Source organism: Sinocyclocheilus anshuiensis, unplaced genomic scaffold, assembly GCF_001515605.1.
Source record: "Sinocyclocheilus anshuiensis isolate Anshui unplaced genomic scaffold, SAMN03320099.WGS_v1.1 scaffold874, whole genome shotgun sequence".
In the NCBI taxonomy this organism is placed as follows: Eukaryota; Metazoa; Chordata; class Actinopteri; order Cypriniformes; family Cyprinidae; genus Sinocyclocheilus; species Sinocyclocheilus anshuiensis.
The window spans coordinates 1,208,586-1,223,488 of NW_015538065.1; the positions used below are offsets into that span (position 1 = coordinate 1,208,586).

Consider the following 14,903-nt stretch of genomic DNA (forward strand, 5'->3'; position numbering starts at 1 on the left):
AATAAAAATAATGCAACTCAGAATATGACGCAAACCTGCAATAATTAAATGTTAAACAACACAAATATGCTTTATGTATTTAATCCCGTTCTATTAACCAATGTCTTTGCTTCTGACCTTCGATGATCCAGTTCAACCGTACTAATAAGCAAAAATTACTCTAGACAAACATTTGCGTCTTTTTTTATTGCTGACGTGTGTTGAAATGTTTTCTTCTGCATTCTACTGTACGGACGTAAATGTACTTTCCCTTCAGCCTGAGGCTTATTCATTTCACTTTTGGTGTGAAAAGGCTTTTATATTTGCCAAAAATATAATTTTTTTATTTTAAAAACAAAGCAAGCCAGCCCTGTCCAGATTTTAAAAGTAACGCAAAAGTAACGTAACGCATTACTTTCCATAACAAGTAACTAGGTAACGTAATTCGTTACTTTTTTTATGGAGTAACGCAATATTGTAATGCATTACTTTTAAAAGTAACTTTCCCCAACACTCCATATCATTATGTTACGAAGATCTTACGAAGTGTAGTATTTGATTTTGCGCTTGCGCTTGCCAGTGTCCAAAACTTCTCCGAGCTCTAGAACTTCCTTCGAGCGGCCAGTTTTTTCCAGGGCGTCCTGCAACTCCACCGTCAGTAATTTACAAACTATTAAAAGGAAAAAAAAAAACTTTAGAACCCGACTGAAGTTTCGTTTTGACTGAATAACTTACACATGAAGTAGCCTACAGAGGAAAACTTTGCACAAGGGGATATTTTATATGAATTACATTATAGGATAGTTTGTATGATAGTTTTTTTTTATATATATATATTTACATTCAACACCTAAGGGACAAACGAAAGGATGATACTTTCTGTTTCTTACCCTCGCATTTATTTGGTAATCGCTCCTCTTGGTTTGCCACGACGGGGCTGAACATGCAAATAAAGAGAATGGCAAACATTTCCATAGTGACCTCTGTTTACAAACGTGGAATCAATAGGAGTTCACATTAAAGCCACATCGACATTTTTGAGAGTGGTTCAGACTGGTGGAACGGAGCATGCGCATTGCCAAAGCCGATGGTAAGAAATGGCAAACAGAATTTAGGCATAGCTAATCGATAGCACACAATCGATAGTTGTTTAGTTCCAGAATCCCCGCAAAGATTAAAGTAGGCTATCATAAACGTTTACTGGTCAAAGTGAAAAAAAAGGTTAATTTATTAACAAATTCTTAGGATACACTGAGACTATGAAATAAGCGCTTCAGGCATCGTATTACAGACACATCCTTAATTTCTTAAGTCTCATGTGGCAGGTTAAGTGTTTCTGTGTGGACAATTCAACTGAGCAATATTAAAAATCTAATCTTTTAGAAAATGTTGCCCTGTGTGTGTGTGTGTATAGCCTACATTAAAAAAAAATTATATATATATATATATATATATATATATATTCTCTCTTATAATTCTATGAAAACATAAAGGCCGACCCACACCAATGCTCTAGCATTAATGATTAATTAATCATTTGACCTTTTGGCTATCAAGAAGACAGAAGTAGTATCTGTTTAATCTATTGTCCCACCTGACTCTTTGTGTCCTTGAGTGAGTTGAACAGGTTTAAATTTTAGCTGATGTGTATTTATAACAGAGACATGTAGACTGCATTAACTCAACTGGCTGGCACTAAGTTTACAAGCCATTCTGTCATCTGCAAAAGCCATTTGGAAAAGATGCAAAACACTGTTTCTTGGCAATAGTCTATTTGTATTAATATGTCTCAAGTAAGAGGTTAGCTGTTGATATTGAAGTTTGTGTGCCTTCAGAGGGGTGTCTGGGTGCGTTACCCGGCTCTGGGCCCTCTTGAGGATTCAGGTGTCAGTGCCATGCATTTATTGACAGCCGATATGGTATGATGAACCTTCTGGTGGGTGCCTGAGAGAGGGGGTTGAAAAGCGAAGGAGAGAGAATGAGAGGGATAACAAATCTAGACAGAGGACTGAGATAAGTACTACGTGAGAACCTGGGAATACCCAGAGTGAACAAGAAGGCCAGATCGTGAGTGAGACTGTGGGTGATTATGCACTTGTATGCGGTGGGAGCTGCATGCCTAATTAAGGGATTTGGAAAGGAGGGATAGCCCATGTGTTAATGTAAGCGTGAGAGACACTGGAAGACAGCGATGAGGGAGACAGGTGGCAGTGGGAGAAGAGTTGTGCTCGCTATATTCATTGAGGTTTCAGGGTCAGAGAGAGGGCATGACCAAATACACATTTTATAAAGAAAAAGAGGGAGAAAAGAGAAACCTTTAAAGAGGAAATATGCATACAATTAGATGGAACAAAACAAATGAGATACATGCACTTAATAGCCTTTGTTTTTATTGCACTGTTTACACATTTTATGCACCCAAGTAGGCAAGTGGCCCTTCCTGGCTGTTGTGTGTCTTAATAGGAACCTTTTGTTTCATTGCAAGCTGATAGCGTGTTTTGTGTGTGTATGTGTGCACACACTCGTCTCAGTATCAGTAATTGTTTGTTATATGTCACTGTGTTTTCAGCTAGACTGGCTGGACGGATGGAGTTACATCCCCAAACAAATGACAGTCCTCGTGCAGGTAGACACGAACAGATGTAAAGGCACTTGACATACAAAATATTACATGTTATGAGGATTAATTAAACGTTATATTGAACATGCAAATGAATGCCAGAGTATTTATCTATTTAGAAGACCCAAGGATACCCATACCTGGTCTACCGCACAAAACCTGGTTGTCACAGCGACGTCAAACAGAAAGAGAACACCTGCTACACTGATCCTGTTATATTAGACACATGGACACTACTACTGCAAAATGACTGAAGTCTTGTATGCCTCATCCTGTGTAAATACATTCAAATAACAGCCTTACCTGAAAATAACTTAATTACCGGATACATTGCCACGAGGAACATTTTACGCCAAGGCAAAGCAAAAAAACAAAGGTGAGGTACAGGTAAGTGCTGCATCTATTTTTTAGTGGGATTAAATTTAGTCTTCAATATTATTTTTTCATTGTTCATACAGTGGTTTGCCATATTATAGAGGCCTACTGGGATAATTAATGAGCATGAGCATGGGTTGATTCTTTTTTTTTTTTGCCACATTAAAATGGTAATTTTTCTTATTTTAATATTAATTTCTATAAAAATAATTTAAAATGTTTTATGTTATTATTTTTAATGACTTTAATACTTCCATAAAATTATATTACCATGTAAAATTTAATTTCCAAGTGCTCAACTTGTCAACTTATACTGCACTTCATGGAAATGTTAAATTATATTATGATTTTACATGCTAATATAATATGGAGGAAAGGCTTAAATGGTGTTGTGACTTTATACGGCTTCATGGCAACATTGTTTATATGGAGTATATGCTGCACTACAAAAGTATTCAGACCTTTAAGTGGTTTTCTTACAAATCCCACTGAAATTAGGTTCTTTGTGATATTTTAATATTTGATAATTGAAACACAACATTTATTTTAATGCAGCATTCTTTCAGGTATTGTGAAATAAGGTGCTTGCAAAAAGATTCAGTCCTGTTGTAGAAGTTGGGGTTACACAGATGAAAACCAATTGCTCTAACAAGGATACAATTGCCTTACAATTGGCCTCCATATGTGAAACATTAAAATAAGTACCATTTCCTGACAACTCCACTGTCAAGCATAATTATTCTGGTTCTGAGGTGAAAATGTGTCCAAAGAATTTTCTGGTCAAGTTGCTTTTTAGTCATAATTCAAAGACGTGTGTAAGTCAAGCCTTGCCACTCCTCAAAAAGAAAGAAAAACACCTATGGTGATGCAGGGCAGATGCTGCTGGGGCTAATCATCAGAGATCAGGTATTTTGTTTAATAGAAGTGGTGCAAATTTTTACCAGGAGAATGATACCAAATGCAGACTCAAATTTACATCGAAATGGCTTGAGAACAAAAAGCTGAATGTTCAGCAAAGGGCCAGTCAAAACCCTAATCTCAGTCCAACTGATGATCTGTGACAGATTTCGAAAATTGCAGTGCATTAGCGTTATCTGACTAACCAGAACAACCTGTGGTGCAAATCTGCATAGACGAATAAGCCAAAATCAAACCTGAACAGTGTGTGCTGAAAGCTGGTCCAAAATATCATATTTGTTAATATTAATAATATAATTGTTTTTTATTTGTTATTATTTAAATTCATTTTTACAATTATTTTCTAAGAAAAAAGTGTTGCAATAGTAATAATAAGCAAAAGTGTCAGTATTTTATATTAATCGTTTCAGATTGTCTAATTAAAATATCAAAGAGATATAAAACTGAATATGTTTATAATGTTCTGTGTTGGTTTTATTTTATTTTTTTGCTAAACTCTGATTCATTCCCTCAGTGAGGTAAGTCAAGAGTGCAGTGCTAGTGTTGGCCTGTCCGGTATGTGCACACAACTTGGATCCAGACTACACACACATACACAAGCACTAACGCAAACTTACAAACACTCATAGGTGGCTCATATACCAACACACTTAGTTGGCCCCTGGCCTCCCCGTGCCCCTTGCCAGAACCCCAATAGCTAACATGTCCCCTAAATCATATCCCTTCCCACATACACACACTGTCTCTCATGCACACAAAACACACATAGTCTTGACTTTAATATGAGATATCCAATCACTCTTAAACCCTGATCCCAAACCCCTCTAAACACAACTTTCCCTCTAAACGTATTTTATTTTGATGTTTTTATGTGCAAAGGGACTCCTGACACATTAACCTCTCCAGGGCATGTCTAACCCTTCTCCATTTCCAAGGGAAACTACACCGTCTGCAAATACACCGTTACCCAATCATCCCTGAAACTAAAGCTAAACTCGAGGTTACAGGACGACACTTAACATTGTGGTTTACAGATTCTGCCGGCTGTTACTGCTGTGGAACAAAGGCGTCACTTTAACAGAAATAGGATATAAAAAAAAAAATGTTGTACTTAGGTATTTTTATTTTATTTTATTTTAATATTTTATTTATTATATACTGGAATAATCACTGAACATGGTTTGATTTTAAATTAATCTCATGAAACTCAGATGTATATTATTGTCTATTCTGTGAATTGTACCATGTCCAATGTCATTATCAGGCATCATTATTTTTATTTTATCATTCTTTATTATTTTAATATTTGTTGTGTGCATATATAAATTATATTATGTTGTCAACTCAGGTTGCACTTTATGAAAATTCTATTTTATTCTAATATTTGATTGCATTCCATTTAACTCTTAATACATCCATTTTCCCCAACTTCACCCTTAGCATATTAATATTTCTCTTCCTTTGTCCACAACTTTTCTTCTTTCTTGTTTATTTTCCTTTTCTCTCATCTTCTCCCCAGCTTCTTTCCGCTTCTCCTCTTTGCAGTATGCCAAAGAAAGTGTGCAAGTTTCAAGGTCAGTGTTATCATAAGCTGAAGAGATCATGTCTGAGACGAGGGGCTCTGTTCCAAGATCCATTCTTTCCTCCTTCAGCTGAGTCACTGTTCTACAAAAGGACGCCCCCTCCAGGACTGATGTGGAAGAGACCTAGGGTAAGAGAAACTGACAGTGAACTGTCGCTTTCCATTTTAAATGTGTTTGTGTTAATAGTTAATTTTGTACATTTTTTGGAGTATATTATCATGTAGATGGCCTTAATGATTTTGTTGGTGCTAAAAGTATAACACCACAATAATGGAAAAACATGTTAAAAGTATTTCCTTTCTTTAAAAGAGTACAGTACATGATGTTACTGTACATATGGTCTGGTGGCAGGCCAGTAGTGTCTGACCCTCTCAGTGAGCAGATCTATCCTGGTGACTCTTGTGATTCTAAATGTGGCTGCACAGTCAGCAGCATAAGAGATATGTTTAATTAAAGGCCTTTCTGACGGCTGCAAGGTGTCGGTAACCTGATTCTTTAAAGAGCGCATGTGTTGTGTGTATGGCTTCAAATGAGGGCGATTACCAACATATTATGCTACATTTACATGTGATATGCTGACAACTCTAATAGACAGTTAAAGCAGCAATATTCTAAAATTTTAAGGAAAATTAAAAAAAACACATTTTGATTTGGAGAGCTACTTTCCTAGTTTGTGCAAAATCATTTTAGTCAGGAAAATAAAATAAAAAAGTGAATTAATTAACATCAGACAAATTATGTCATTACAGCACTATGGTTTTTTTTGTATATGTTTGTTTGAATTTAAAATATTGATGTTTTTATTATTTATTCTGCTTTTTACTTATCTACTTTTGCAAAAAAAAAAAAAAAGATTCATTATTCTGAAATGTTTCTTTAATGAAATGGGTAGATGTAACCTTATACACATACAAATTATTTAAGGGTATTCTGTCTTACACCCAGGAACTGTGTAAAGATCCTCGACTATTTGTGGATGGAATCAGCACAAGGGATCTGCACCAGGGCAGTCTGGGTAACTGCTGGATGGTGGCAGCCACATCATGTTTGGCAGCAGAATCCTCACTCTGGAAGAAGGTCAGAAAATATATGTGTGTGTGAAGAAGTAAATACTTTTATTCAGCAAGGATGCATTAAATTGATCAAAAGTGACAGTTCTGTCAGGACCACTATCGTCAAAGATGATTGACAGTTAGCATACAGTTTGGATTGGATGTATGGTTCTGTTCTGGGCAAGAACTCCCTGCGCATCCACGCAGCCTAGCATGGATGAGAGCAGGGAGAGCAGCGATAACCCCCCCCCAATATTATTTTTTCATTGTTCATACAGTGGTTTGCCATATTATAGAGGCCTACTGGGATAATTAATGAGCATGAGCATGGGTTGATTCTTTTTTTTTTTTGCCACATTAAAATGGTAATTTTTCTTATTTTAATATTAATTTCTATAAAAATAATTTAAAATGTTTTATGTTATTATTTTTAATAACTTGAATACTTCCATAAAATTATATTACCATGTAAAATTTAATTTCCAAGTGCTCAACTTGTCAACTCATACTGCACTTCATGGAAATATTAAATTATATTATGATTTTACATGCTAATATAATATGGAGGAAAGGCTTAAATGGTGTTGTGACTTTATACGGCTTCATGGCAACATTGTTTATATGGAGTATATGCTGCACTACAAAAGTATTCAGACCTTTAAGTGGTTTTCTTACAAATCCCACTGAAATTAGGTTCTTTGTGATATTTTAATATTTGAGAATTGAAACACAACATTTATTTTAATGCAGCATTCTTTCAGGTATTGTGAAATAAGGTGCTTGCAAAAAGATTCAGTCCTGTTGTAGAAGTTGGGGTTACACAGATGAAAACCAATTGCTCTAACAAGGATACAATTGCCTTACAATTGGCCTCCATATGTGAAACATTAAAATAAGTACCATTTCCTGACAACTCCACTGTCAAGCATAATTATTCTGGTTCTGAGGTGAAAATGTGTCCAAAGAATTTTCTGGTCAAGTTGCTTTTTAGTCATAATTCAAAGACGTGTGTAAGTCAAGCCTTGCCACTCCTCAAAAAGAAAGAAAAACACCTATGGTGATGCAGGGCAGATGCTGCTGGGGCTAATCATCAGAGATCAGGTATTTTGTTTAATAGAAGTGGTGCAAATTTTTACCAGGAGAATGATACCAAATGCAGACTCAAATTTACATCGAAATGGCTTGAGAACAAAAAGCTGAATGTTCAGCAAAGGGCCAGTCAAAACCCTAATCTCAGTCCAACTGATGATCTGTGACAGATTTCGAAAATTGCAGTGCATTAGCGTTATCTGACTAACCAGAACAACCTGTGGTGCAAATCTGCATAGACGAATAAGCCAAAATCAAACCTGAACAGTGTGTGCTGAAAGCTGGTCCAAAATATCATATTTGTTAATATTAATAATATAATTGTTTTTTATTTGTTATTATTTAAATTCATTTTTACAATTATTTTCTAAGAAAAAAGTGTTGCAATAGTAATAATAAGCAAAAGTGTCAGTATTTTATATTAATCGTTTCAGATTGTCTAATTAAAATATCAAAGAGATATAAAACTGAATATGTTTATAATGTTCTGTGTTGGTTTTATTTTATTTTTTTGCTAAACTCTGATTCATTCCCTCAGTGAGGTAAGTCAAGAGTGCAGTGCTAGTGTTGGCCTGTCCGGTATGTGCACACAACTTGGATCCAGACTACACACACATACACAAGCACTAACGCAAACTTACAAACACTCATAGGTGGCTCATATACCAACACACTTAGTTGGCCCCTGGCCTCCCCGTGCCCCTTGCCAGAACCCCAATAGCTAACATGTCCCCTAAATCATATCCCTTCCCACATACACACACTGTCTCTCATGCACACAAAACACACATAGTCTTGACTTTAATATGAGATATCCAATCACTCTTAAACCCTGATCCCAAACCCCTCTAAACACAACTTTCCCTCTAAACGTATTTTATTTTGATGTTTTTATGTGCAAAGGGACTCCTGACACATTAACCTCTCCAGGGCATGTCTAACCCTTCTCCATTTCCAAGGGAAACTACACCGTCTGCAAATACACCGTTACCCAATCATCCCTGAAACTAAAGCTAAACTCGAGGTTACAGGACGACACTTAACATTGTGGTTTACAGATTCTGCCGGCTGTTACTGCTGTGGAACAAAGGCGTCACTTTAACAGAAATAGGATATAAAAAAAAAAATGTTGTACTTAGGTATTTTTATTTTATTTTATTTTAATATTTTATTTATTATATACTGGAATAATCACTGAACATGGTTTGATTTTAAATTAATCTCATGAAACTCAGATGTATATTATTGTCTATTCTGTGAATTGTACCATGTCCAATGTCATTATCAGGCATCATTATTTTTATTTTATCATTCTTTATTATTTTAATATTTGTTGTGTGCATATATAAATTATATTATGTTGTCAACTCAGGTTGCACTTTATGAAAATTCTATTTTATTCTAATATTTGATTGCATTCCATTTAACTCTTAATACATCCATTTTCCCCAACTTCACCCTTAGCATATTAATATTTCTCTTCCTTTGTCCACAACTTTTCTTCTTTCTTGTTTATTTTCCTTTTCTCTCATCTTCTCCCCAGCTTCTTTCCGCTTCTCCTCTTTGCAGTATGCCAAAGAAAGTGTGCAAGTTTCAAGGTCAGTGTTATCATAAGCTGAAGAGATCATGTCTGAGACGAGGGGCTCTGTTCCAAGATCCATTCTTTCCTCCTTCAGCTGAGTCACTGTTCTACAAAAGGACGCCCCCTCCAGGACTGATGTGGAAGAGACCTAGGGTAAGAGAAACTGACAGTGAACTGTCGCTTTCCATTTTAAATGTGTTTGTGTTAATAGTTAATTTTGTACATTTTTTGGAGTATATTATCATGTAGATGGCCTTAATGATTTTGTTGGTGCTAAAAGTATAACACCACAATAATGGAAAAACATGTTAAAAGTATTTCCTTTCTTTAAAAGAGTACAGTACATGATGTTACTGTACATATGGTCTGGTGGCAGGCCAGTAGTGTCTGACCCTCTCAGTGAGCAGATCTATCCTGGTGACTCTTGTGATTCTAAATGTGGCTGCACAGTCAGCAGCATAAGAGATATGTTTAATTAAAGGCCTTTCTGACGGCTGCAAGGTGTCGGTAACCTGATTCTTTAAAGAGCGCATGTGTTGTGTGTATGGCTTCAAATGAGGGCGATTACCAACATATTATGCTACATTTACATGTGATATGCTGACAACTCTAATAGACAGTTAAAGCAGCAATATTCTAAAATTTTAAGGAAAATTAAAAAAAACACATTTTGATTTGGAGAGCTACTTTCCTAGTTTGTGCAAAATCATTTTAGTCAGGAAAATAAAATAAAAAAGTGAATTAATTAACATCAGACAAATTATGTCATTACAGCACTATGGTTTTTTTTGTATATGTTTGTTTGAATTTAAAATATTGATGTTTTTATTATTTATTCTGCTTTTTACTTATCTACTTTTGCAAAAAAAAAAAAAAAGATTCATTATTCTGAAATGTTTCTTTAATGAAATGGGTAGATGTAACCTTATACACATACAAATTATTTAAGGGTATTCTGTCTTACACCCAGGAACTGTGTAAAGATCCTCGACTATTTGTGGATGGAATCAGCACAAGGGATCTGCACCAGGGCAGTCTGGGTAACTGCTGGATGGTGGCAGCCACATCATGTTTGGCAGCAGAATCCTCACTCTGGAAGAAGGTCAGAAAATATATGTGTGTGTGAAGAAGTAAATACTTTTATTCAGCAAGGATGCATTAAATTGATCAAAAGTGACAGTTCTGTCAGGACCACTATCGTCAAAGATGATTGACAGTTAGCATACAGTTTGGATTGGATGTATGGTTCTGTTCTGGGCAAGAACTCCCTGCGCATCCACGCAGCCTAGCATGGATGAGAGCAGGGAGAGCAGCGATAACCCCCCCCCCAGGGTAAACAGAACAGATCCAACATAAATGTATTGCAGATATCGTTAAAGTTCAATAATTTTATGTACACGTTTTAGAAATGTGTTTTCAAAGGATAATCAGAAGACTGAATCCTGACTGACAGAGGAGGAGCTGGGGATGGAGAAGGGTAATTAGCTATTGAGCAATGCGAAAACTGCTGATAATACTGAGGGACCTTATATATGAATGCTTAGATAGGTGTTGTATTCCTATAGGTAGATGGGGATCAGCTGAGAGTCAGCTGATGCGAGCTTGACTAACGTGACCTGCCAGAACTAACGCTACGCTTGATTTAAGTTATATTACAAAATATTTATTTTTTAAATAAATCCCATCACGGGAATAAATTACATTTTAAAATATATTAAAATGGTAAAAGAGTTCATTTAAATATAATAATAGCTATTCACAAATAATATTTTCAATATGTTTTTACTGTATTTTTTATCAAATAATTGCAGAAACATTCAAAAATCTTACCAACCCAAACATTTGAATGGTGGTGTATATAGTTTTTACTGATTGAATTTATCATTTATCAAGATTTCACTCTTGTTCTCTCTTTCTCCTTACTTGTTAATTGTCTCTTATTCAGGTGATCCCAGACCATGCTGAACAGGAGTGGCACCCAAAGCGCCCAGATCTGTATGCTGGAATTTTTCACTTCCGTTTCTGGCGACTGGGCCAGTGGACAGATGTCGTGGTCGATGACCGTTTACCAGTCAGTGAGGATGGAGCGCTGCTCTTCTGCCGTTCTGCAACTCCACGGGAATTCTGGAGCGCTTTGTTGGAGAAAGCTTATGCCAAGTGAGATGCTTGTCAAATAAGACAGAATTGTTTCAATGAATTAAAGCTCTTTTATTTAAAAAAAATTATAATTGTGTCTCTCTTTTTGCATTTTTAGGCTAAATGGGTGTTATGAGGCTTTAGAGGGAGGTAATACAGCCGAAGCCCTAGTTGATTTTACTGGTGGCGTCTCTGAACCATTGAATTTGAACCAGGAGGAACTGATCCAGCATGCTGACCAGAGAAAAATGCTGTTCCAGACACTAGCACACGCACATAGCCATAAAGCGCTCATCACCTGTTCCATTCGGGTCAGAAAACAGGACATTTTTTTCTATGTTTTTTTTACAGTCTAAACACCCTGCAAATCAATTAACTAAAGCAAATGCCACATAATAACTGCTCTCTGTGTCCTGATAGGAATAATGATACATTCAAGTCACACAGCTCTGATTTTTACCTCTTTCTTTTGTACACACTTTGTCTCTTTTTGTGTTGCAGCCAGCAGAAGGAGAGCAGGTAGAATCAGTTCTGGACTGTGGACTGATAAAGGGTCATGCATACGGTGTGACTGCATTCAAAAAACTTCGTATGTCAGAGATTCTGAATGGCATGTGTAATGCAACTCGTTTGCACATGGTCCGGATGAGGAACCCTTGGGGCACAGCAGACTGGACAGGAGCGTGGAGTCTTGGGTGAGTTAATGGCTACCTATCTCTCTCAGAAGCACAAAATCACTGAATAATCATGGTTAGCAGACCCCACAATTAGACAATTTAATTGAGTTCTTGGCGTTTCCCATGGTTCTCTTTAAACAGTGCTGCAATCGATTGGTGCACGGTACTTATAAGGTACAAAGAAGAGCAATACCAAGGTTGTGTGTTTGAGCCTCACCTGGAGCATGATTTTAGGAAGACATTCAAGTGGGAAATATATAGATGAATGCAGAAAAGATATAGAAAAGGGCTAATATAGTTGGTCTTTCATGTTGACTCTATACTAGGATAGAGACATTTTTGTAAGTCAAGGGTTAACATAAAAATCAGGTGTAATATTGGCTGGCCATCTTAAAATGAGGTGGACACTCTGTAGGTGCTGATCTTCCAACAATGTGACTTGGAAGTTAAGACTTGTGTATTTAAGCTCCATATTCCAGTAATCGAACATCTTGGATTGGCTTTTCCTATAGTGTTTGCTAATGCATTTTTGCCAATTGCCATCACAGTTCCAGTGGTGCAGTCGGTTAGTGGGCCTCATTTATAAAGTGTGCGTACACACAGATTTGATCTTAGAGTGTACATACACTTAAATCCATGCCAGTGATCATAAAAACGGTCTTTGACGTGGAAAAGTGCTTAGCGTCACGTCAGGGTCTGAGCAGACGTACACACTTTTTCTTGTCAGGTCTGCAGGTTTTTGAAAATGTAATCTGTTCTTGCAGCTCGCTGTTCTAAATTAAAGGATTTGGACGATGTCTGGTGATCTTTTATATGTTAATGACATTAATTAGGAGTTGTGCAGAGAGCTAAACCCTTTAGTTGCGCACAAGTTCAAGATCATTTGCGATTCATAGATTTCACAGAAAGAGAGGCGTACGTGCGTTTTCTGTGCATACGTTCACTTTATGAATCACACGTAGCCTATGCATATTTGAGAGAATTTAGGATGGTTTCTGCGCAACATTTTATAAATGAGGCCCAGTGTGTGGTACTTATAAGGCAGTACAAAGCAGAGCAATGCCGAGGTTGTGAGTTCGAGCCTCACCTGGAGCACAGTTTTAGGATGCAAGAAACGAGATCAAAGACTAACATAAAAGATGTAAACGTCACCATTCCCCTTAGATTCTATACTTGAATAGAGACGTTCCAGTAAAAAAATAATTCAAGGTCTTAATTTAAAGATCAGACTAATATTAGCTGGCAATCTTTAATTGATGTGGACACTTTGTAAGCATATATGCTAATGTTCCAATGAGTGAGATTTGAAAGTTGGGGCTTGTGTTTTCAAGCCTCTTTGGAACAGCAGCTCCAGTGGCGCAATCGGTTAGTGCGTGGTAGTTATAAGGAAATACAATGCAGAACAATGCCGAGGTTGTGAGTTTGAGCCTCACCAGCATGGTTTTAGGATGGAAGAATCATGCTAGAAAAAATGAGATCAACGACTAATGTCAAAAATAAACGACAGTTTTAGGATGCAAGAAACAAGATAAAAAACTAACATAAAAGATAAGTAAATGGCACCATTCCCCTTAGATTCTATACTTAAATAGAGACATTTCAGTAAAACGATATTTCAAGGTCTTAAGTTAAAGATCTCACTAAGATTATCATTAGCGTATCTGCTAATGTTCCAATGAGGGATATTTGGAAGTTGGGACTTGTGTATTAAAGGGTTAGTTCACCCAAAAATGAAAATTAGCTTGTGTTTTACTCACCCTCTAGGCATCCTAGGTGTATATGACTTTCTTCTTTCAGACGAATCCAGTCGGAGTTATATAAAAAATTGTCCTGGCTATTCCAAGCTCTATCATTGCAGTCAGCAGGTGTTACAGTTGAACAGTCCACAAGTCGTCAAATAAAGTGCGCGCATTCATAATAAACGTGCCTCACACCGATGGTTTTAGGATGGAAGAATCATGCTAGAAAATGAGATGAGATCAACGACTAATGTCAAAAATAAACGACAGTTTTAGGATGCAAGAAACAAGATAAAAAAACTAACATAAAAGATAAGTAAATGGCACCATTCCCCTTAGATTCTATACTTAAATAGAGACATTTCAGTAAAACGATATTTCAAGGTCTTAAGTTAAAGATCTCACTAAGATTATCATTAGCGTATCTGCTAATGTTCCAATGAGGGATATTTGGAAGTTGGGACTTGTGTATTAAAGGGTTAGTTCACCCAAAAATGAAAATTAGCTTGTGTTTTACTCACCCTCTAGGCATCCTAGGTGTATATGACTTTCTTCTTTCAGACGAATCCAGTCGGAGTTATATAAAAAATTGGAGTGAGATTTGAAAGTTGGGGCTTGTGTTTTCAAGCCTCTTTGGAACAGCAGCTCCAGTGGCGCAATCGGTTAGTGCGTGGTAGTTATAAGGAAATACAATGCAGAACAATGCCGAGGTTGTGAGTTTGAGCCTCACCAGCATGGTTTTAGGATGGAAGAATCATGCTAGAAAAAATGAGATCAACGACTAATGTCAAAAATAAACGACAGTTTTAGGATGCAAGAAACAAGATAAAAAACTAACATAAAAGATAAGTAAATGGCACCATTCCCCTTAGATTCTATACTTAAATAGAGACATTTCAGTAAAACGATATTTCAAGGTCTTAAGTTAAAGATCTCACTAAGATTAGCTGGCAATCTTTATTTGAAGTGGACACTTAGTAGCGTATCTGCTAATGTTCCAATGAGGGATATTTGGAAGTTGGGACTTGTGTATTAAAGGGTTAGTTCACCCAAAAATGAAAATTAGCTTGTGTTTTACTCACCCTCTAGGCATCCTAGGTGTATATGACTTTCTTCTTTCAGACGAATCCAGTCGGAGTTATATAAAAAATTG

General features: G+C 36.5%; 2 protein-coding genes across 2 annotated transcripts in view; one reads left to right on the forward strand and one right to left on the reverse strand.

Moving 5' to 3' along the window:
* cnpy4 (canopy FGF signaling regulator 4) overlaps window positions 1-1,082 on the reverse strand; it is a 2,786-nt gene extending 1,704 nt beyond the window's left edge. The window contains exons 1-2 of the mRNA XM_016479670.1: window positions 870-1,082; window positions 523-649 (exon numbers count right to left, since the gene is read on the reverse strand). Coding sequence (XP_016335156.1) covers window positions 523-649; window positions 870-954 — 212 coding nt within the window. The 5' untranslated portion in view covers window positions 955-1,082. The remainder of the gene's footprint in view (window positions 1-522; window positions 650-869) is intronic.
* An 8,104-nt stretch (window positions 1,083-9,186) lies between these two features.
* The window catches only part of LOC107683573 (calpain-5), a 14,239-nt gene continuing 8,522 nt past the window's right edge, over window positions 9,187-14,903 (forward strand). The window contains exons 1-5 of the mRNA XM_016479647.1: window positions 9,187-9,351; window positions 10,169-10,300; window positions 11,144-11,355; window positions 11,453-11,645; window positions 11,836-12,029. Coding sequence (XP_016335133.1) covers window positions 9,187-9,351; window positions 10,169-10,300; window positions 11,144-11,355; window positions 11,453-11,645; window positions 11,836-12,029 — 896 coding nt within the window. The remainder of the gene's footprint in view (window positions 9,352-10,168; window positions 10,301-11,143; window positions 11,356-11,452; window positions 11,646-11,835; window positions 12,030-14,903) is intronic.